This window comes from Physella acuta, unplaced genomic scaffold, assembly GCF_028476545.2.
Source record: "Physella acuta isolate Inbredline_101_S28 unplaced genomic scaffold, ASM2847654v3 ptg001998l, whole genome shotgun sequence".
Taxonomy (NCBI): Eukaryota; Metazoa; Mollusca; class Gastropoda; family Physidae; genus Physella; species Physella acuta.
In genome coordinates, this window is record NW_026733503.1 from 55,331 (window position 1) to 79,567 (window position 24,237).

The 24,237-nt window shown below is 39.4% G+C and overlaps 1 protein-coding gene across 3 annotated transcripts in view; it reads right to left on the reverse strand.

The window, feature by feature from the left end:
- Nucleotides 1-5,804: 5,804 nt before the first annotated feature.
- LOC131931648 (frizzled-5-like) overlaps nt 5,805-24,237 on the reverse strand; it is a 103,460-nt gene continuing 85,027 nt past the window's right edge. For all 3 annotated transcript variants that reach the window (XM_059288479.1, XM_059288478.1, XM_059288477.1), the window contains 3 exons: nt 12,420-13,347; nt 10,169-10,451; nt 5,805-9,380 (listed from right to left, as the gene is read on the reverse strand). In XM_059288479.1, the coding sequence (XP_059144462.1) occupies nt 8,292-9,380; nt 10,169-10,451; nt 12,420-12,823 (1,776 nt within the window). In that variant the 5' untranslated portion in view covers nt 12,824-13,347 and the 3' untranslated portion in view covers nt 5,805-8,291. The remainder of the gene's footprint in view (nt 9,381-10,168; nt 10,452-12,419; nt 13,348-24,237) is intronic.

A 24,237-nucleotide genomic window follows, 5' to 3' on the forward strand; every position in this document is an offset into this window, starting at 1 on the left:
AAGGTACCGGTCAGTCGAGGTCAGTTTTGACCCCCACATCGTAGACTTTTCGGCCAACCGGCCCCCGTGTTCTGTCGCACCAAGGCAAGATCCTGCCAAATTTGAAGCGCCTGCGGCGCCGGGAAGTGCCCTATCGGACACCCGACAATCTAGATCTAGATCTAGATTCCTAAAAGAATTTTTTTTTTTTTAAGTTTAGCCCGAGCATAATAAAAAAGAATACATTAACCAAGTTGACTTGCTGTGTCTCGAACCCGCACCACCTGCGTGGTTTAATGTACACTAACATCTCCGCTATTTAGGCACCTTATAAAATACGGAGAATGAAACACGTATTTTAAAATCCTAACTTACGCGAATATGCCTATTCTTTCAAATTAATTTTTTATCCCAAATTAGCCAGTTCCAAACAAAGATTTTGTATAAAATAAATAAGTCTTGAAATAGTTTAGTCCTAATATAGAAATTTATTTTTGGAATTGATTTTAGAGAAGTTAGAGTCTAAATCTAGATCTTAGCGTCTACGTCTAGATCTAGTTATTGCGTAGATTTAGATTTAGATTTAGTCTAGATCTAGAATCTCTAGATCTAGAATCCAAATACATAAAATAAATTTTATGAGTTTAGGCCGGAAAAATTGTATTGTATACATTTCATAGTGTACGTAGATCTAAATCAAATTTGAATGAAATAGTTCATTTCTTTTCATTCTAAACACGGCAGATGACGTCATTAGTTAATGTATAAGCAATAGTGACGTCACAGTTTTATGCGTTCTTTTTCACATATATTAATGCTTTTCCGGTTGCATAAATAATACTGTTTCTCTACATTCGAATACGCCTTTAATTTTTATTTTTCTTCTTTAACTAAAATTGTGGTTATACATTTAAAACATCTAACATATTATTTTCAACAAAAGTCCGTAAAAAGTTCTTCATATATCGCTGCCGATTCTGACGTGATGTCCGGCGAAAATATTTTGCGGACAGACAGAGAGAGAGAGAGAGAGAGAGAGAGAGAGATGTGCGAACGTGGGGATTTATATATTAGGATACTAGCCGTCCCGGCCAGGCCCTGCTCTGGCTTCTGTGAAAAACCTTTCTGTTAAAGACCATTACCTGTGTGTTTAGTAATCATCATAAACCCGGCATTGCCCACCCAAACCACAACCAACCAAAACAACAAAACGCAAACATAACGCTAACACAATTACAAATACAAACGAAAACAAAAACCTAACAACCAACCCAACCACAACCACAAACACCAATACAAACACAAAGAAAAAACAAACAAAAAAGCAAACGAAAACAAAAACCTAACAACAAACCCAACCACAAACACCAATACCAAAAAAAAAAACAACAACGAAAAAGCAAACGAAAACAAACCAAATCCAAACGCAAAACCAACCAAAAACACAAATACAAACCCAAACAAAAAAAAACACAAACAAAAACGAAAAAAGAAAGAACAAAAACGAACCAAATCAAAACGAAACCACTAACGCAAACCCACCTAAACACAAAGAAAACACTAACGCGAATATAAACGCCCGGGGCGGAATCACCTGTTTTAGCTTAATGAACGACTGTAGTACCCCAACTTATTCATAGTCTTTTGCACTCACTTAAACGAACGCGCCTGTTTCAATTTAATGAACAATTTTAATACTCCAAGCTTATCCGTAAAATACCAACAACATTTGCACTTGATCAATCCCCGCTAATTATGTAATTTTTTTTTTCCCAACACCAAAAACAAAGTAATTAAAAAGTAAATTATTTTCCACAAAATGCAATGGTTTTATAAAGGGAAGTAATTTTGTTTTCCTAATTTATCAAAGGGAAGTAAGTGCTATAGGACTAAATAAAGACATAATTAGAATTTTTGTAAAAGATGATATTTTTTTAAAACTTGTATGTAATGAACATGCCGACAATTATTACTATAATTTGAAAAATGAAAATTATTTCCCAACACTTTCAACAGTAATTTTTTAGCTCATAAATTTAGACAAATGCGCACGATAATTTTCTAACACTTAAATTCATCCAAGACCAACGACAAAAACATATGCATTACATACAGAACTGAGCTTTATATATTAAATTCGAGAAAGTTTAGGGGAGATCACTCCCGGTTTATTTATTTGGCGTTCACTTGGTGTGCAATTAATTTGTCTACGAGATTTTATTCTATTTTTAAAACTTTAAGTATTTAAAATGGATTAAAAATCATGTCTATAGCCCGAGTTCCCATCCCCTGTTATTTTATATAAGAATATTCGAGAAAGTTTAGGGGAGATCACTCCCGGTTTATTTTTATCTTACCTCTTACTTCGCGCACATACGTTAGCAGCTTGTGGTTTAAGTCTTAAAGTCTAGTGTGGTATAAACAGAATACAAAAAGACATTCACGTGAAAATATACCATGTTAAACCACATGTTCTGAAAGCGTCGAAGTCTAGCAATCATTGGCCAATTTAGTTTCTGTAATGATTCATTAGTTTTAGGCCTGTCGTAATCGAAATTATTTCGCCATCCATGTATTTGTGACAGCTGCTTTGTGATTGGTCAACCTGACACGTCCTAAGCAGAAAAGTTAGTTAGTCTCCAAAGTACACAGTCCACATAACAGAATCTAAGTTTGTTTTAGGATGTAACGTGAGTAGTGTTTCATGCTGCGGTCAAAGAAATGGAGAAACTCTACTTTAACTGCTATATCTCCCGCCTAGTTTAAATGGAGTCAGGCGGAGTCAGTGACAGTAGGACATACGGAGTCAGTGACTCAATGGAACAGGACGAGTCATTGACTCAGTAGGACATAAGCAGCTCTGGATTGACTCAGCTTGTTCACATGTCTAGCATAATAAAAAATATATATACTACAAGCTTTAAAGTTAGCTTTTGGATGATTTCAACAAATGATAGGAAACTATTTAATCTTTAGAGACAAGCGGGTTTAATGACCAAGGGTGCTCAACGGATACATAAATATGTGTTTAATATATATATATATATATATATATATGTATGTTTTTTTGTTTTTAGACAGTGTAAAAATATAACAGGAAGTTGATATTTACATTCTAAAACACTATTGATATATTTCTTCATTAGGCAGACCATCATTTTGTAATTAACACCAGAACATATTTAAAAAAACAAAACAACTTCAGGCTTAGAAATAGGATGTAAATGATGGTTCATGTTAGTGTCACAACTAGGATACGAGCGCACGGAAGGATTTGGGGGGGGGGGGGGGGACTGTCTTCATATGGTTTGTGCATGTTCTTTTAAAAAAAATCATTACCGTTTTCTTCCTTTTAGTCAAGCACACAGAGACACGCAAATAAACGGCAGACTTCTGTACGCGAGATTTCTGTTTTAAAAAAAATCATGGCAGGCTGTACTCGGCTGTGTCAGGGGGAACAGACACCCCCGGGGCAGGGCTGATAATTACACACCGGACGATTAGACCTACTCCCAGCATCGTCCCCTCCCCCCCCCCCCCCCCCTGCTTCCCAGCGCGCGCAGACTGTGTGACACGGGCTAGACAACAACAAACCCTGAACACGTCTCCATGTTTCCCGCGGTCGTCAAAAAGAACAAAAATTTCAAAGAAACGGTCCGACTTTTAAACATTTTTTATCCCCATTTAACACATACAATTAAATACATACTTAGATTTAAACAGCGAGATACACAAATAACAAACATCTAGAAAAGTGGATTTTTAAAAAAAAGTTTCTATTTTTAGACGTCTTCCATTGTTCCGTGTAATCGCTGAATTGATTTTTTTAACAGACTGGAGACTAGCGCGCTATTAGGGGATTCCCGTCGTCTTTAACACTAGAAACATCAGCGGCAATATTTAGAGTTGTAATTTCATCAAATGCGGGTAGGACATTGATTTTTTTTTTTGCCTGTCCTAATTGATTTTTATTTTATTTGTGTTTTTTATTTAGCAATCTTTATTAAAGCAAAGAGCATCAACGTAGGTTAGTTATGAATTGCTAGAACATTTAAATGTAAATCGTCATAATTTTGGATCAGAAGTCAGAAAAACTGGGGTCATTTAAGGATGGGTTTATGTATACAAGGTTCATGTAAACCTATGTTGTGTGTTGTTAAGGGATTGTCTATAACGTACGGTAAAGAAGGTTCATTTTGATATAAGCTATACAAGGTCATCTATGTATTGTGCTATAGAGGTCATGTGGGGTGTATGCTATAAAGGGGTTGTCTATGTTGTGATAAGGGGTCTTCCATACTGTAAGACATGGTTTATGTAGGTATACGTTACTAGCGATTCAGTTCAGAGTATTAGGCCTAATCATAATATACAGTAACGAACACTGCATTACCCACTAGATCTAGTATCTACGTACAAAGCAGTTCAACTCATGAAATAATTACCACAAGTTTTGTTAAAATCTCTCACCTAATTGTAACTTGGGTGGTCGGTGAGGGGGGGGGGGGGGGAAGTGGTGGTAGAAAGCGACGCCATTTTGTCCCAACACGTGCTTCAACTCACACAGGCCACAAAACACGCACGTGACAAAGTTACCAAAAAAATATCCCCCAGGTAAGCAAGAAGTTAGCCGGTCACGTGATAGCCGTCAAGCAGTATAAGAACAAACGTGTGACGGTACCCACAGGTAGGTAGTACGCAAACATCGATCTGGGAGGTAATCGATCACGGGGCACGTTCGATCTAGTGTGGCTGGTGAGCACTTCGTGGGTGTGACCTCACGCACGTGCGGAGCTGGACGTGCGCGCGTTTGTTGGCACGTGCATTGGTGGTCACATGCTGTGGCATCTTAACATCAGGATGTGTCTACATCTGTGTGACATCAGGATGTTTCTATAGATGTGTGTGTAGATCTGTGACATCAATATGTGTCTATGTGTAACATCGATGTTTTTATATATGTAACATCAGGATGTGTATTGTTGATGTGTGACATCAAGATGTCTGTTGATATGTGACATCAGGATGTGTCTTGTTGATGCGTGACATCAGGATGTGCCTATGTGTTTTGTTGATGTATGATGTCAGGATGTGTTTTGTTGATGTGTGACATCAGGATGAGTCTGTATATATGTGATATCAGGATGTGTTTCAAAAACATCAAGATTACCAGTGTATGTGTGCTTCAGGGTGTGGTTGTATAATATAACATTAAATTTCATAATATAACATTAGAACGTATGATATAACATAAGACTGTATAACATAACATTATGATGTGTATCTGGATGTGTGTAACAATTTTTATGCAGATGTATAACAAGTTGTGATATTTTAGCCTCATGATATTTCATTTCTCATGATATATTACATCGGTATATACCTGCAGATAGATTTTACCATCAGGATTTCTGAAGATGGGGGTCATTAGCGCCATATGTATATGTATACATATTCCTATATTATAGTTCTCTTCTTGTCATCATTAACATCATGATGTTTTCAGGTGTATGCCATTAAACACATCTACAGAACGATGTCTATTAATTAAGAAAGATAATTAAGATCAGGAATCGTCAGAGTGGTTGAGGTTATCTTGATACTTTGCACACCACTGCAATGTGCTATGACATACTTTTACAAGGTGCTATGACATGACACACTACTGGAACGTGCTAAAAATGACATGACACACTACTGGAACGTGCTAAAAATAGGCCATGCTAACTTATCCATCTAGCCAAACTACTTAGCAAAACCATATAAACACCAATTAAACACTAAAACTTCTAGTGTTAGAATTAAAAAAGAAAAAAAACATGATCTGTTGTGTTACCATAAATTTAATTAATCGTTTCTCATCATACCTCAGACACATAAGAACATCTGGTAGAACTATACAAGTATTTACAATCAGACAATATTTTCAAACAGTATGGTGAGCCATCGGACCATTTTCTCACATTTGACAATATTTTCAAACAGTATGGTGAGCCATCGGACCATTTTCTCACATTTGACAACAAAATTGAGAATAACAAGGCTTTGAATTATTGGTGACATAAAGTCATACAATATGACTTCATGCCAAATAAATGAAGTCACATCAACGGAAATAATGACAAAAACATAAAATCAAACAATTAGACTTGATGCCAAATACAATAAGTCAAAGAAATTGACTTACTGCCGCAGACATAAAATCAAATTAATTGACATCATGTCAAAGAGATAGTTACATAAAATGACTTATGACAGAGACCAAGTCATATAAATTGACTTAATGCTGATGATACTAAGTCACATAGAAGTGCTGCTTGTTTCATGTTTACAAACACATTTTTTTTTCAAACTTAATTAAGTTAATATTATTTTTAAAAAATAAATATAAAACAATAGCCTTAATTTAATATAAACAATTCACTTAATCATAGTTTTTCACATGGGAGTTTTAGCTTTTGAAATAAGTTGAGTTTAAAAAAAAATTAAAATGACTAAACAAGTGTTGAGTAGAACTTGGGAACTAAAACAAGCTTTGTTGTTGCTAAATATTTATGTGGAGATCACAGACTTAAGTCGTTTTTTGGAAGAAATATTTATCACTGAACAAAGCTGTTTCATTCAAACAGCTTTGTTATAGTTTTCGCAATACCATTTGTTGTCAATTTGTTTTTGGTTTAGTTGAAATAAAAAAATTAAAACAATAAACAAACAAACAAACAAATAATCAAACAACTGACCAATGGTCATCAAAACATGGACACTGATAACATGCAGTGATGATATAGACATCTTGATGATACGTGAGATGATACTGATGATAATTTACAATGATAACAATATAAATTTATATATTAACATTTTATAACGAAGAAGTAATTATGATAATTAAGATGATTACCCGGTTCTTTACCCATGCCTTAACTTGCCTAATTAGTTTCAAAGTTTTTTATTTAAGAGGGAAAAGTTTTTATTTACAAAATATTCGAATACAAGCGAAAACATTTGTAAATAACTTATTTTTGACTTCCTTCACACAGTCAAGGGCATTCACTCTGCTGCCTCAAACAAAGGGCATTCACTCTGTTATTTTAGAAAGGGCATTCACACTTTTCTTTCTTTTTTTTTCATTCATAATCATCAAATACATACTCAATCAGTCAAGTAACTATCCCTAATATCAAACACATTTCCGTTTAATCTCCCAAATTGAAATAACATGACTTTTTATGACGTTGTAATTTGTAAGTTATCGGAATTTTTGTTTAGTAAATGCATGAATTATCATAGGGGGATAATGCACAGCCTTAGAATATGATGACGGTAGTTTTTTTTCCCCTAATGATGAAACAAGTCTTCGTAGGATCCAGGGTAGACTGGGGTCCTATGTAGGCGACCCGGGTAAACTGGGATTCTACGTAGGTGACCCGGGTAAAATGGGGTCGTACGTAGGGGACCCGGGTAAACTGGGGTCGTACGTAGGTGCCCCGGGTAAGCTGGGTCGTTGTGGAACAACTGACCTAATACTCATTTCAAAAAGGTCAATTCCAAAAGGGCAACCTGTTGAATCGCAGCATATGTACTCCACATAGACGAATGCTGCTGGTGATGTTGATATGCTTCCAAGCATGTGTCCAATGCTTCAAGCGGTAGGTATTCTTCATTCATGACTTGATCGTCTGTTAAATTTTACAGAATTTCTGGCAGGTAGCTAAACGCTGCGCTGTTAGGACTAGAAGAAAAGGGTGCCATTGTTGTAGAATCTATGGAATTCTAGAGTGAGGATTTAAAAATAATCTTATTAATCTGTATATACACATTTAGAAGTAATTCCCGCCGTGAAAGTTGCTGCGAGAATTCGCGAAATGCTTGCTGAGAATTAATATTTAATGTAAGCAATTACATTTGAGAATCCTAAAAAGTGGGCTTTCTGCGCTTAAGTCCGTGGGCTTTCTAGGGGCTGGTCATGCGTGGTGAAAATATAATTCCTGAGAGGGTGCAAGTGCATTATGTCGTCGTCTGCTGGTGACGCTCGCCACTTGACCTGACGTCTGCGTGAGTAGGACCAGCGTGTCACGTGTCGTAAACAACGCCGCGGCTTCTTGAGAAATGCGAGTCCAGTGACGTCAGAGGTTAGAGGTCAGAGTGGGATAGATGTTTCCATACCAAGAAATGTAAACACACAAAAAAGCACCTTATAGTAATGAGTTCACTTTATAATGCAGTAAAACCCATTTTTTTTTCTTAAAAAAAAGGGAACGTTTTATTTTTAAATACCATTTTAACTTGACCAATCAGCGTTGAGAGAAATGTCACACATGACTAAGTGGGTGTGGCTTGGCCGGCTGGTAGTTTGTGTTCGTGTACTTCCGGTTGTGGTAGTTGCTCTTGTTGCAGAGCTTGCCGTAGAACAGCTTCCGCCACGAGTCCACGGTCTTGCCGGACCAGATCCAGAAACCGGAAGTGGTGCCGATGACCAGACACATGAAATACTTCAGCATGAAGACGGTGTAGTTAGGCTCGGCGGGCTGGTCGTAGCACGTGTGAGTCCGGGTCGCCTCCCACCTCTCTCTCATCTGCTGCTCGTAGAAGTAGCAGGCGATGACGATGGAAGCCGGCACCGTGTACAGAACCGTGAAGACCCCTATCCGGATCATCAGCCGCTCAAGTTTGTCCGTTTTGCCGCGGCCCTGTTGTTTTATCACTTTACGAATCCGGAAAAGTGAAACGAATCCGGCTAGGAGAAAAGACGCGCCGATGATGAGGTAGACGAATAGAGGAGCCAACACGAACCCGCGCAAGTTGTCCAAACTCTGGTTCCCAACGTAACAGATCCCAGCGATGGGGTCGCCGTCAACAGAAGACATAGCCAACACAGCTATGCTTTTAACACTGGGGATCAGCCAGGCAGCTAAATGGAAATACTGGGAATAACTAGCGATGGCTTCCTGACCCCATTTCAACCCCGCCGCCAAAAACCAGGTGAAGGATAAAATCACCCACCAAATCGACGACGCCATCCCGAAGAAATACACCAACAGAAACACCACAGTGCATACAGCTGGTCCTGTTGTCTCGTACCGGATAATCCCGTTCTCGCAGGCGACATTCTCGTGGCCCACGATAAGCCGGATGATGTAGCCGACGCTGACCATGAAGTAGCACGCGCTGAGGAAGATGATGGGCCGCTCGGGGTACTTGAACCGCTTCATGTCCACGAAGAAGGTGGACACCGTCATGGAGGTGCTGATGCAGCACAGGATGGACCACAGCCCCACCCAAAAGGTGGTAAAGGTCTTCTCGTGCTCGGAGAAGTAAGGGCCGTAGCAGTTGATGGCACAGTTCACGACACCGCCCGTACGGAGTTTGTTGAAGTAGCTGCTAGACGACTCACTGATCATCTGGGGATGGGAGATAAGAGACGTTGTAAGTAAATATAAGAGACGTTATAAGCAAATATAAGAGACGTTATAAGCAAATATAAAACACGTTATAAGCAAGTATTAGAGACGTTATAAGCAAATATACGAGACGTTATAAGCAAATATAAGAGACGTTATAAGCAAATATAACAGACGTTATAAGCAAATATAAGACACGTTATAAGCAAGTATTAGAGACCTTATAAGCAAATATACGAGACGTTGTAAGCAAATATAAGAGACGTATAAGCAAGTATAAGAGACGTTATAAGCAAGTACAAGAGACGTTATTAGCAAATATAAGAGACGTTTTAAACATATATAAGAGACGTTATAAGCAAGTATAAGAGACGAGAGACGTTATAGGCAAGTGTAAGAGACGTTGTAAGAAAATATAAGAGACGTTATAGGCAAGCGTAAGAGACGTTGTAAGAAAATATAAGAGACGTTATAAGCAAATTTAAGAGACGATATAAGCAAGTGTAAGAGACGTTGTAAGCAAGTGTAAGAGACGTTGTAAGCAAATACACGTGACCTTATAACTATTATAAGCAAATATAAGATACGTTATAAGCAAATATAAGAGATGCAATATAAGCAAGTTTAAGAGACGTTATAAGGAAATATAACCATCTAAAACTATCATTTGAAGAGGATAGCTCATGTTAATGTGCTGAAGAAGGTTAGGATCCTCTGAAGAGGACTGCTCACGTGAATGTACTGAGTGAAGGTGTACATGTACTGAGTGAAGGTATATTAGTACTCACCATCAGAGGCTTCTCACACACGCGCGTGCACTCCTTGGCCGGGGAGGTCGAGTGGAGCTCATCCACCGGCAGGGGTCTGGGACCGTTGCTGGGCTTGGGTGGGTAGGGCGGGGGTCTCTTGTCGCGGTCTGAGGGCTTGTTGGTGGGCGGGGTGGGCTTGTTGTGGGCCGGCATGGCCGTATTCCGGTCCGTGGTGTTGGCGTCCATACACAGGACCTCCTTGTCGCCGTACTCGGGCAGGTCCTCGCACTTCATTCGGTCCGGCCAGTTGAACCCGTACTGCCTGGGGATGAGAGGGGAGGATGAATTTTTTTTTAATTTGTGAAATAAATTGTCAAGCCATCGACACCTGCAGAGCAATTCAAATCGGACTGTTGTTCCTTATATCGCCCAAACAAGTTTATACAGTAAAAACCCAATTTGCTGCGGAAAGTCCTAATAAATAATAAACTTATTTATTTATGACTTAATTTGCAATAGTAAAACAATCACCATAACTGTGAGTTCTTTATGTAGTATTTTACAAACCAAATTACCGCTCCGTTGCTAGCTGGAGTATCAATAAAATAGTTAATTTCGGAATAATAAAACATGATTATGGTTACTTCCCCTGGATTATATTTAAATATTAACTCCCTTTATGACTAGCCAGTTCTTTATTGTTATTTGTCTTGTTTTTGGCGAGACGGTAAGTTACATATATTAACACCCCGTTAACAATTAAAATAGTTTATTTTTAGATGTGTTTTACAATGTGTTCAGAAAATATTAGTAGCCAATTCATTAAAATTAAAAATCACTAATTAAAAAAAATAACGTATTTAAAAATGTGCAATGTGTATGGAATTATAGCTAGAATAAATGTATGAAAAAATTATATTTTTTTTTTAACTAAAAAAAAATTCTATGGGCAAGAGAAATGTACGAATATGGTAATCTTTATACCACTGCATCGAGCTGGAGAGGTTATAAAATCATAAAGAACCATAACTCCGCGACTTGAGCCAACGGAGTTACCCCGCTTTACAACAACACAGATTATCTCCAATTGTTGACACGATCGTGTCAATGGCGATCCCACGGGAAGAAGGGAAGGGGGGGGGGGGTGAGACTTGTCAAGTTATTGCCACGGCATGTGGACACATCTAGACAAATTGTCCGAGTATTGGACGGACATCAGTGGCCAGTGTTGACGACTTCCGGTGTGGACCTACTTTAACAAATGGTCGTCTGCTGGTACACGTGGTGGTGACCTCGTGACCACGGCCATGACACGCTGGTTAAGCAACATACGGAAGATAAGCTGCCAGGCATGTGGAACATCATTTGCATAATTGATTAATTAAGGAGGAATTTACAGGAATATTTTCAACAGTGGCAGACCATTATTAAAAATAAAAATGTTAGTATGCCTCTCAACCCCCCCCCCCCCCCCCACCCCCGCCCCATACTTAAAGGCACTTTTACAAAATGCAGTTTAGGGCAGATGAAGTAGAGCGAATCAGTTTCAATGGCCTGGTCACTAGACGGTTCAGACACGCGCCATCTTGACTCTCCCCAATTCACGCCAGGTACCCAATTCAGCTGAGTCATCCCGTGACATCACTCAGACTAACCACTCGACAACTCCACTCATTGTAATTACCGCTGAGTGGTGTCATAATTTTCTAATTTGTTCATAATTTGTTTTACTGTAATTTTATCCGGCTAGGGTTAGTACCAAACACTAGGCATTAAGTGTAAAGCTGTTTTTCTCATTTTGATTAAATACACACATAATTATCTTATGTCTGAAACTATCAGCAGATTGATTGTTTTTGGACATTTATTTCAATTATATATATATATATATATATATATATATATATATATATATATATATATATATATATATATATATACGGGTTGGAGGGATGGGTGAGGGGAGCTTTGAAAATTACTTGTATATACAATCAATAAGAAACGTGTACTTATATTAGGCCGTATTATGCTCAATAATTGTTTATAAGTCACTGCCTTGCCTTCACAAATAACTTAATTTTTTTAAAAATAAAATTTGAATGATATTAAATCAGTACTTATATTTCGTTCACAGACGCCTTTTAAAAAAATCAATAAATTAAACACAAATATTAATAATAAAAAATGCAAGCACATAGCACGTGCACATACATCCACACATTCAATACTGATGAAACAAAACGAACAACCTAACACTGATCAAAACAGATAACTCTTTAAAAAAACTTACTTCATCAGGGGCGAGCACCCGTCCCTAGCCCGCTCGCAGACAGACCTGCAGGCCGGCAGATGCTTCTTGTAGTTCTCCATACAGATGGGCGCGTACATGCTGCACAGGAAGAACTTGAGGTCGGGGGAGCACTGGATCTCCACCAGGGGCCAGAACTGGTGCACCTCCAGTCCAGACTCCTCCTGCGTGTCGTGGTTGAACTGGTTCGGCATGTACGTCATGTTGTACCCGATGCCTTTACACATGGGGATCGTGATCTCCTGGCACTTCCGGTTGTCGCTGCCAGCCGTCTGGGCCAGCTGGAGGCTCACGATGAAAATAGATGTGAGGAAGAGGAAAGAGTTGAGCCCGGAGAGGAAATGGGTGGACATTTTTATTTCTTTTACATGCAGGTTATCCGTCATGTGTGATTTATTTGTGACGATGCTAACAGTGACGAATGTGGTTGTGATGCAGCTGTTACGATGTGATGTAACAGAGATGATATAGTTGTGACATAAACGTTACAAAGCACGCTGTGACGTTTCTATAACGTTCCTATATTGACCTTTCCTTTGCGATGATAGCTATGACGTAGCGATGATAGCTGTGACGTAGCTGAGTTTCACGTACAAACTCCAGAATTCAAGACTCCGCTAAACAACGTGAGTATACACAAGGCGTCTCAATACTCAGAGACCATCCAACTAAAGACTCGAACCGAACACATCAGGGAATCAGGGGGTGGCGCTACGTGTCCTGCGAGGGGCGACTGGTGCCGTGTTTGTATCTCATCTTGCTGGGCTACACCTGTCTAGAACCTAAAGGTGAGACGCCAACAAGGTGCCAGGGATTAGTCCGAAAACCTCGGAGAATTTCACCGCTTCATTTTAGGCGCTTCCTCTTACCATATACTTGGTAGTTGCTTTCTCTATCCAATGGAAATTATCTGTTGAACAAAGATAATAGAATTAGTTATGAAGGTTTATATATTTTTGGATTTAGTGAAAAAATTAATAAAATTACATTAGAATGCATAAAAAATCAATTGTTAAATAATACTTAGAGTTCAAAAATCTAAGAGTATATCTTGTTTGCGGAACACAGTTCATAACCTATATTTAGAATTCCTAACAATTTTGTGTTGTGAATTAATAGTTTGTGATCTACATTTAGTGTTGAATCTAAAGGTCGTTTCTTTAATCTAAATCAAAGCTTTGTGAATCTCAAGTTCGTCTGTAATCTTAGTTTAAAGTTTGTAATCTAAATTTAGAGATCAAAGCTCAATCAAACGTAATAAGTGTAACTAATCAAATCGCCATAGAACTAGTTATTTGAACATACATTTACGATTTATTATCTACATTAGCTGTAGTGTAATCGGCGGCGGATGAGGGTGGGGGTGGGTGGGTAGGTGGGGGTTTAAAGGGAGGGATTGGACAGAAGACGAACACACAAAATAGCGTGTCTTGACAACAAGCTCTCTTGTAGCATTGAAATCTCAATCAAGGTGGATTAGAGACTGATTAAGTGTAGGTGACTTTTTGTTAGTTATGCTGAGACCCAAAGTTTTATTGAAGTCTCAGTGGCCAAGGGGGAGAATCAATGACCTCGATTATCTCCCTTCATTAATCCCCCTTTGGTCTAGGCCTAGTCTAACACAAACGACTGTCGATTATTTAAAAATAAATAGGTTGGGTAGATTTCAACACCAGGTAGTAAGGTTGAGAGGTAGCCTACTGTGGTCAGTCGTTGAATCGTAACGTTCGATTAGTTTAAGGTGATGGGTGTCTCAATAGTTGCGAGAGAGTTTAACGTTAGTGGATTAACCTGTCTGGGAAGATTAAAGGATTAACTTATCTAAGATGTTTCATCGATTAACCAGTTTGAGAAATGTAATGGATTAAACAGTTTGGGAAGTTTAAATGGATTAAACCGTTTTGGGAGGTTTAATGGATTAAACCGTTTCGGAGCCAGTTTGCAAGTTAGGCTTATAAGACAGGTTTGTAAGTCGTATTTGTAGTTTGTAAATCAAGTGTGAAAGTCGTATTTCTAGTTTATAAATCAAGTTTGCAAGTCGTGTTTGTAGTTTATAAATCAAGTTTGTAAGTCGTGTTTGTAGTTTATAAATTAAGTTTGTAAGTTGTGTTTGTAGTTTATAAATCACGATTGTAAGTCGTGTTTGTAGTTTATAAATCAAGTTTGTAACTCGTGTTTGTAGTTTATAAATCATGTTTGTAATTAAGGTTTGTAATAAGTATATGCTACTGCAGGATTAAAAAATATCTGACACTAGTCTTTATACATTTTAAAATAAATAGCCATAATCTAAAAGCATTTTTATGAAAATCTAAAAAAAAAAAACTGTCGTCTATAGAAAAACCAAAATTTCTTCATTAAGCTACTAACAACAACATGATCTGAATCATGCAAGTAGCTCTGATAGAAAAAAATAAACGTAATGACAAAGAAAGTAACAATATAAATTAACTGTCTTCTTAAGTCAAGCGCTACATCTAACAGATATAGTGCACAGTGGGAGACGGTTCAGAAATCTGGTTACCAATGGTTACGAGTGGTTACGAATGTTACGGTTCCAGGGATTAGTCGAAAAGCTGAGCGTTTGGTTAGAGAGGAGGCAGGCGCCTGAACAGATGGCGGGGGCTTAACTCGGTGCCTCGTGCTTCAGGCTCGGTCTAAGATTTCCTGGGATGTGTACCAGTGGTACTTGGGCCTAAATTTGCCACTTTCGTATAACTTTAAACACCATGGTTTATTTAAAAAACAAAACAAAACCAACACTGTTTAAACTTTAGGCAGTACCATTTTCGGAGAAATTTAAAAAAAAAGTTAGCCACTTTTTTGGTATAGCTTCGTGCAATACTGACGAGGGGGTGGGATTGGGTGGGATGATTAAACAGTAACATAAAGTCGTGTGACGTGTTTTAAAAAAAATTATGTTAACATTTGTATATGTCTTAATTTGGGTTAACTATCTAATTGTGGAATGTAATGATAGTGGTCCAGCTTTAGAGTACTTACATTGGGTGCAACGGTTTCAAGGGTTTAGTGGTTTATAGCGGGGAAAACAATTGTTGGCAAACTTCTAGACAACATTATTCGTAGAAACCAACTTGGAATTTGCATTTATTAATATAGACTATCTTCAAAATAATCAGGTTTTTTTTAATTTAGAAAATTTGTTTTTTATACTTATTTTCAGGGGCGTAGCGAGGGGGGGGGGCGGGGGGTGCGGACCGCAACGGGTGACACCATTTAGGGGGGTGACACCAAGGCAAAAAAATAGCAAAATATATAGAGAGAAACTTGAGAGAGGGGGGTGCAAATCGAAAACTTGAGAGGGGGGGGGGGGTGCAAATCGAAAATTTGAGAGGGGGGGTGCAAATCGAAAATTTGAAAGTTTGTGCCCGGGAAGGTTCGCTACGCCTCTGGGGTGGGTGACACCATTAAGTGCCGCACCGGGTGACACCCGACCTCGCTACGCCACTGCTTATTTTAGTCTGTTTCTGTCTTGTAAACAAGATAATAATTTAAAAAAAATTAAAACAGAAAAATCTAGGCGCCATCCCAACACGTTTTTTTTTAAATACAACTTATTGTTTATTATTTTATTATTTTTAAAATAAAGCTCGTATTACTAGTTTCTACTACAGAGATATGTTGGTGATCCAACAATTTTTAAACTAAGAAAAAAAAATAGCAACTTCTGATAAGGGTATAGAGTTAGAATAACTGATATCTTACAACATTACACACGTTATTTTATACTGATCTACGGCTACAGAACATAAGAAGTATTTAAGTATATTTTATTGCTGTCTTTTTTTCGTGTAGCCTATATAGGTTGTACATTTTTGTAGAACTTAAGCCGCATAGGCTAGCACAGGGCCTAGGGAAGCGAAATATGGAACGTGTGTTATGTTTTTTTTAAAAGAAAGTAATTGCAAGTAACTGACAAAAATAAAGTAAAAATAATGTTTTTTTTCAATAAAAAAAAAAGAAACATCTTTAAGCTTTAACGGTTTACGGTATTTAAATATACATGCTATGGTGTATTAACTATACTAAATATTTTTATGAAGTGACGAGGGATTAGCGGAGAAATTTTATAGTCCATAAATCGACAGAAGAAAAAAAAAAAAGCTTGCTGTAACGTTTGTATAAGGTGAACGCGCTCGTAAAGAAATCCATGAATGAATGGGCTCGGCGCGGCCGCGACCAGCAATTAATTCATCGCCTATGTGATCTGTGCGTTCATGTGTCGCCGCGCGGTGAATGTGTGTGTGTTGGGGTAGGTTCCACCTCAGTGACTTCTCGATGGGTTACTTCGCGGGCTGCTAGGCACATCGATGTTTGGAGAGTAGGGGGGGAGGAGTTGCTGAAAGGGGTGTTAGTGCCACGTTCGACGTGATTATTGATTGCACGTGATCTGACATTAGTCGCCGCTGTCACGGTGAAGACAGAGACATGATGTAAAGACAGAATTGATGTGTCTTAGTTGATAGTCTATGGTTGAGTCAAGACATTTTTGATGGGTCTTAGTTGATAGTCTAGGGTTGAGTCAAGACATTTTTGATGGGTCTTAGTTGATAGTCTAGGGTTGAGTCAAGACATTTTTGATGGGTCTTAATTGACAGTTTATGGCTGAGTGAAGATATGGTTGGGCTGTCACATAGTTATATGTGTGCGAGTATCCTTGTTATGTGTAGGTCATCGTCCATGTTATGTTTAGGTCAGTGTCCGTGTTATGTTTAGGTCAGTGTCCCTGTTATGTTTAGGTCAGTGTCCATGTTATGTTTAGGTCAGTGTCCATGTTATGTTTAGGTCATCGTCCCTGTTATGTGTAGGTCATCGTCCCTGTTATGTTTAGGTCAGTGTCCATGTTATGTTTAGGTCAGTGTCCATGTTATGTTTAGGTCATCGTCCCTGTTATGTTTAGGTCAGTGTCCATGTTATGTTTAGGTCAGTGTCCATGTTATGTTTAGGTCATCGTCCCTGTTATGTGTAGGTCATCGTCCATGTTATGTGTAGGTCAGTGTCCATGTTATGTGAACGATATCATCCTTGCTCTATATATGTGTGAATGTGTGGGTTGTGGTGGATAGTGCGGTAGGAAGGGGGTTCTATTTGCTATATTTGTAAATGTGTGGGGAATCTATTTGGCATGTGTGTGGGTGTAGCAGGGATCTATTTGCACTATCAGTGTGAGTGTGTATGTGTGTGTGTGGGAGTGGAGGATATATATCTGCTGTGTTTTTGTATTCTAAATTCAGAGATGATAAAACAAAGAATTGTATACATGCCAGATACGTCTGGTTGTAATTCTCACTCCACTACATATCCGTGTTACATCTCAATTACACATCCGTGTTACATCTCCATTACATGAGCTTGATATATCAATGTACACACTTGATAAAGAACGTTTACACAACACACGTGTACACACACGTTTCGAACAAATGTACAACTATACTGCCTTAAAGGGTGTAGACATAAATGTGTACAAATACGCTTTACACGATGTATGTAAACATATAAACACACGTGCACATATGTGTAGACATATACATATCTATAATATACACACAAAACTTGTAAACATAAGGGAGCATTTCCATATTTTTTTCCAATTGTACACATCAACATGTACACTTAGTCCATCTGTGTACACGAGTGTGTACAACATGTACACATAGTCCGTCTGTGTACACGAGTGTGTACAACATGTGTACAGCCCTCGACGACCTCTTGCACACACCCACTCCAGTTGACGTCACTTAATCGCGAGATTAGTGGATTAGACAAAAATGAGTTTCCTGTGTCAAAAGCCAGTCGGGTATTTAATTACCCCCCCCCCCCCACACACACCGCACACACACACATCACAACACTGCCCCCACGACCCCTCTCTCCACACACACTCCAGCCTTATGCTTAAAAGGAACCAGTTCTTGAGGCCAGGCCTAAGGATAAAGGCGCTACACCACTATAGTGACGACCTCCCCCCCCCTCTACACACAATTTAAAAGCAACATCTCTCGTTGAAAGATTTTAAACACGGGTGTATCTGTATAATGGCATGGCGAAGCTCGAGGTTCAAAACCTAGCAGGGATAACACAAAGACAAACTCAAAAGCTTAAATTTTAAAGCTTTAACGGCTAAATATTAATATGACTTAGGTTTTAAGAAATTCTTATTATGGTAAAAATGAATAAGATAAACTTGCATCGAAATGCTAAATTAAAATGGGGCAGGTTGCAAACAAAAGGTAGTGTTAAATAAAACATTTCTAAAAAGAAAGGATACAGGCCAAAACGCGACGATTTCAAACGTGTGTCTAAAACACAGGGTATTTTAAAATTTTAATAAACATATAGAGTATTTCTTTATAAGAAATAAATTTTTGTGTGGGGGTGTTGAAATGTGTAAAATGGGGCTTCTGTGATTCAAAACTACCACACATCCCCCCATACAACTACTCTATAGCTACTACAAGCTAACACACAACGACCTCACAGCTACCACACAATTCGCATATGTACATACCATACAACACCCAAACAGCTCTTATACATATACCATACAGCTCCTATACATATACTATACAGCTCCCATACATATACCATACAGCTCCCATACATATACCATACAGCTCCTATACATATACCATACAGCTCCTATACATATACCATACAGCTCCTATACATATACCATACAGATCCTATACATATATCATACAGCTCCCATAAGCTCCTATACATATACCGTACAGCTACCATACAGCTCCTATACATCTACCATACAGCTCCCATCCAGCTCCCCCCACGGCTCCCAACAGACGGCCGACTGTTGCTGGAGGGCGGCGCCAAGATGGCGGACGTCACGGGCACGTGTGCTGTGTGATTTATCGTGTTACACGCATGAGTGGGCACGCCTGTACTCGCCACGGGCTCACCCATGCGTGGGCAGGTTGAGGGGGTCACGTGAGGAGACGGTTCCTTACACGGGAGGCCCGGGGGGGGGGGGGGGGGGGGGGGGGTGAAGCAGATAATGGAACGGTTAAATTGTTTTATGATTGGGGGGGGGGGGGATTCCCATGGTGTGGAGTCTGATGGTCGCACTGTCACCGGGTGACGTCATGGTGTCACTGGGTGACGTTATGGTGTCAGTGGGTGACATCATGGTGTCAGTGGATGACGACGTATTGCCATTGAGTGACGTATGATTGTCAGTGATATGTTGTCAGTGAGTGTTGTCGTATTGTCAGTGACAAAGCTATAGTAATAAATTGTTTTTAACACGACATAAAGACATGTTGGGAAGTGTTGAGTTGTGTAGGTGTATGGGAGGATGTGTGGGTGTGTGTGTGTGTGGTGTTGAGTGTGTGTGTGCGTGGTGATTAGGGTGTGTGTGTGTTGAGTTTAGAATAAAGTGCTGTCACTCTGGTATTGGGGTGTGTTTGTTGAGGGGGGCAGTGTATATGGAGTGTATTAAGTGTGGTGGGTGGTGTATGTGTGTGTACTGTGTGCTGTGGTGTGTGTGTATTCTTTCTGCTGTGTGTTGTGTGTCTTTTCAGTCTGCTGTGTGTTTAGCGTGTAGGTGTGTGACAGCGAGTAAAGACGATGGAGGCGGTGTGTGCGTGTGTGTGTGTGTGTGTGTGTGTGTGTGTGTGTGTGTGTGTGTGTGCGTCTGTGCGGCAGGAGGGTGGGTGACGTCCCCCTCTCTAGCTGAACAAAAAGAATCAACACCGGGCGTCGCGCGCAGGGACGCCCCAGGGGGTGCGGCCTGGGCTGTAATTTGCTGAAATTAGCAACATCAAACATAAATCACTGCACGGCCCATCGGCGCAGAAATCTTCTTCAAGGTCAGCTTTCATTCACACCACTTCCGGGGTCATAAAACACGAAAACCAAGTTATAAAATTACGAAAAAATAAAGTTATTTCAAATGTTTACATTTTACAAGTACCCACAGTTTCGACCAAACACTTCAAAACGCGTTGAGTGGCGTGTCTCTATTTATAGCAACACCATTGTCCTTGTAGTAAAACAACCTTGACAATGGTGTCGATGCTATAATGAGAGGAACAGCTAAACATAGCTGTGACAGACCTATGGTGTCTCGAGAACTCTAGAACAGACACCATTGTAGAACAGGCAATAATGTAGAACAGGGCAATATTGTAGAACAGGCAAAAATGTAGAATAAACAATAATGTAGGACATTAACGTAGAAGAGACAATAAAGTACACTAAGCTAAAATTAATGCTATGTTGTCTATGTTGTAATACACAATGTCTCGAGGTTTCAGCAAAAATTACACAACTTTAAAAACGTTACATTAGAGAGGGAAATAACAAGATGCGAATCAATACCCTAGCCATTGTCTACCCGAACTTAGCAACGTGCAACAGGAACACTTTATCACAGCATTGATTCGAGCCTGTACATGCAGCAGATAGGGATCTACACAGCAAGCTTCGTCAAGCCCTTTGTCCCAAATCTGTTGGTAGCCATCAAATCCTTTATCCTAAATCTGTTGATAGCCATCAAATCCTTTATCCTAAATCTGTTGGTAGCCTTCGACTCTGCTGGTAGTTACGAGACAGCAGGTAGCCTTATAACAGCAGGTAGCCTTATAACAGCGGGTAGCCACAAGACAGAAGGTAGCCACAAGACATAAGGTAGCCACAAGACATAAGGTAGCCACAGGACATAAGGTAGCCACAAGACAGTAGGTAGCCACAAGACATAAGGTAGCCACAGGACAGAATGTAGCCACAGGACAGAATGTAGCCACAGGACAGAAGGTAGCCACAAGACATAAGGTAGCCACAGGACATAAGGTAGTCACATGACATAAGGTAGCCACAGGACAGAAGGTAGCCACAGGACAGAAGGTAGCCACAAGACAGAAGGTAGCCACAGGACATAAGGTAGCCACAGGACATAAGGTAGCCACAGGACATAAGGTAGCCACAAGACAGTTGGTAGCCACAGGACAGAAGGTAGCCACAGGACATAAGGTAGCCACAGGACATAAGGTAGCCACATGACATAAGGTAGCCACAGGACAGAATGTAGCCACAGGACAGAAGGTAGCCACAAGACAGAAGGTAGCCACAGGACATAAGGTAGCCACAGGACATAAGGTAGCCACATGACATAAGGTAGCCACAAGACAGTAGGTAGCTCCACTACAGTCTCTTGTAGAGGAGCTTCTAGCCTTGTCAAATGTAGGCCAACATATGTCAATAGTTCTTTTCCTACTGCATTTTGAAAAGTCTCAAACATAGTGTAATCTGAAGTAGACCCAACTAAAATCCAGAAGCTAATTAGTTCTTTCAGCTAATGAATTATGTGTTTCTTGTGTGCTGCATCGATTATGGTCGTGAAAACAAAAAAATAGAGCTAGACTTACATTGAATTATTAACGTACAAAATACAAATACATTCTTTTTGTGTGTGTCAATATTGTCTTGAAATGCCAGCCACATTGTCTCCAGCCATACAGCCAATCATAATTATGTACATAGTTGTACCTAATTGTGTACTTAATTGTGTACATACACTCGCCGTGTACGGACGTGGGTGAGTCAATTCACTCGGCGGCGCGCGGTGGCCCCTGAAAGAAGTTGGCCTTGGCCACACAGGGACCCCATGAAGGGCCGCTGTCAATGACTCTTTCACCGCCACCGGCCGCGCATTGCCGGTGTGCACTCGCTGTTCCCTAGCCCGGGGGCGGGATCAGGCCTTGGTTATTGTTATCTAGGTAGCGCGCACGATTTTGAACTTATCCTGAACGAGGTAATGATGCGGAAATATTTTTTTTTCCTGTAGTGTAAATAACGATAATAGATCAGGATTCCGTGATTAAATAAAAGGGTATGAACTGTAGTTACGGAATTATAAGAAGTTAGTTAAATAACCTTTGGAAGATAGGGGAAAAAAATAAAGACAGCAAATGTCACAATCGATTATGACTAGGTTAGACTGACGCGAAGATACGCGAAGTTATAAAGGGACAGAACGCTAACTGGAGCGACACGCCAAAAAAAGGGGGGACAATTTCACGGGATTTATTTACCGATCTTTGACAAGTGTGTTATCTTATCGGAAGGGCGGCTTGGCTAAGGGCGGGTAATCTACTAAACAGGGGAGATCAGCGAGTGAATGGAGTGATTCGTAGCACGGGAGAACGCCAGCTTCGGACGGCAATCGGCAAGTTAAGCCGGAGAGTTATCTGCCTGTTATCGGCAATAAATCAATCGTGTTATTGATTGAGCCATGCGTGGGTTAATCTGTTTCTTCTCGGCAGTCCGCGTATGGCGAGCGACAGACAACTTTGGCGTATACAAACTTATATAGCTGATTCTCTTATAAAATAAAAAAAAAAAATGTCACGGTACATAATGTAATCGTATCAAGGTTGTATTTTTGTTTTGTTAGGGTCAGGATTAGGAGAGAGGTCGGGGTTACGATATGGGATTAGAGCTTGATTAGGGTTAAGATAATGGATTAAGGTAGGGTTGGGTTGTTAGGTTGCATTAAAAAACAGCTATAAATAGAACGAGTAAAGAGAGTGTATTTATAAGCTGAACAATGTTTTGTTCTCTTGAAATTTTAACCAGCGAATTTCTACAGCTAAGTATAATCAACTAGCGAAATCAGGTGGGCCTACAGACATTTGAGTGGGTCATAATAGCCCTTAAATAGAGTTACTCATAACTTTTACATTACGTATATAATTTTTCTAGTTTGTTACGATGAAATAATCCTTATTAATCCGAAACTATTACCATAACTAACTAATCTTAACCGTAACTCCTAACTAAGATAATACAACTTACTGCAATTGTTCGCTAGCGGCCTAACTACACATTAACTCGCCCTTATAAGACAATCAATCAACATAGTGTAGTTAGGATTAGGGCTTTGTTTACCCGCGTTACGTCATACTAATCCGATGGTTTAAGATTTGGTCTACAGCGCAAATCAAACCTCGACCACTTTGATGATAAACTTTGATAAACCTTCGGTGTGTACAATTATTTTAAGTTCCTGTGACGTCATTGTGTACCTCGTTCCTAACGAAGAGTAGTGTAGAATTGGGACGGAATCAAATTCACGAGTGCTGCCTATAATACGTCATTAACGACTTACCCCTACACCACAGACTTAGACCTAATTCAAACTCAACTCTAAAACGTATCAAACTACTTGCAACCTTTTCTTTGTGGTACGGAAACCATTGGTAAAGGGAGAACAAAAGATGCCAAACCTAGTATAGACGAGGATTACCTCCCTGTCTACATTTAACAAAGGGGGAACATTCCGAGTTGTTCAATCGACACAAAGTCAGTCTCGGCACTATTCAAGTTAAACAGTTGATAAATGGGGCTAGGTCTAGGCTGAAGGGACGTCAATAATAGCAGCCTTATAACTGCAATCCGAATGTTTGTTCTCATAATACATGTCATACAGCCCCATACACTTATGGTATTCTATTTATAGAGTATAAACAAGAGTCTGTAACGTGGAGTTTTTGCACAAAGTAAACAATTTTAAGTGCTTGGCTTTTTACCCCCATTTTTTTTTATCTAAATGCTATTGTTAAAACATTTTTTTAAAGAACTAAATTTAGTCTTTATCAAACTTTGACATGGAATTCGTAGTAAAAAAAAATAAAAAAATTGGAAATATAACATTCAATTTTTTTTGGACTGCGATATTCTATAAATAGAGTATAAATAAGGGGCAGCAACTCAAGTGTTCCAACGGTATGTCAACAATGTCAAGAGCTGCTAGGGGAGG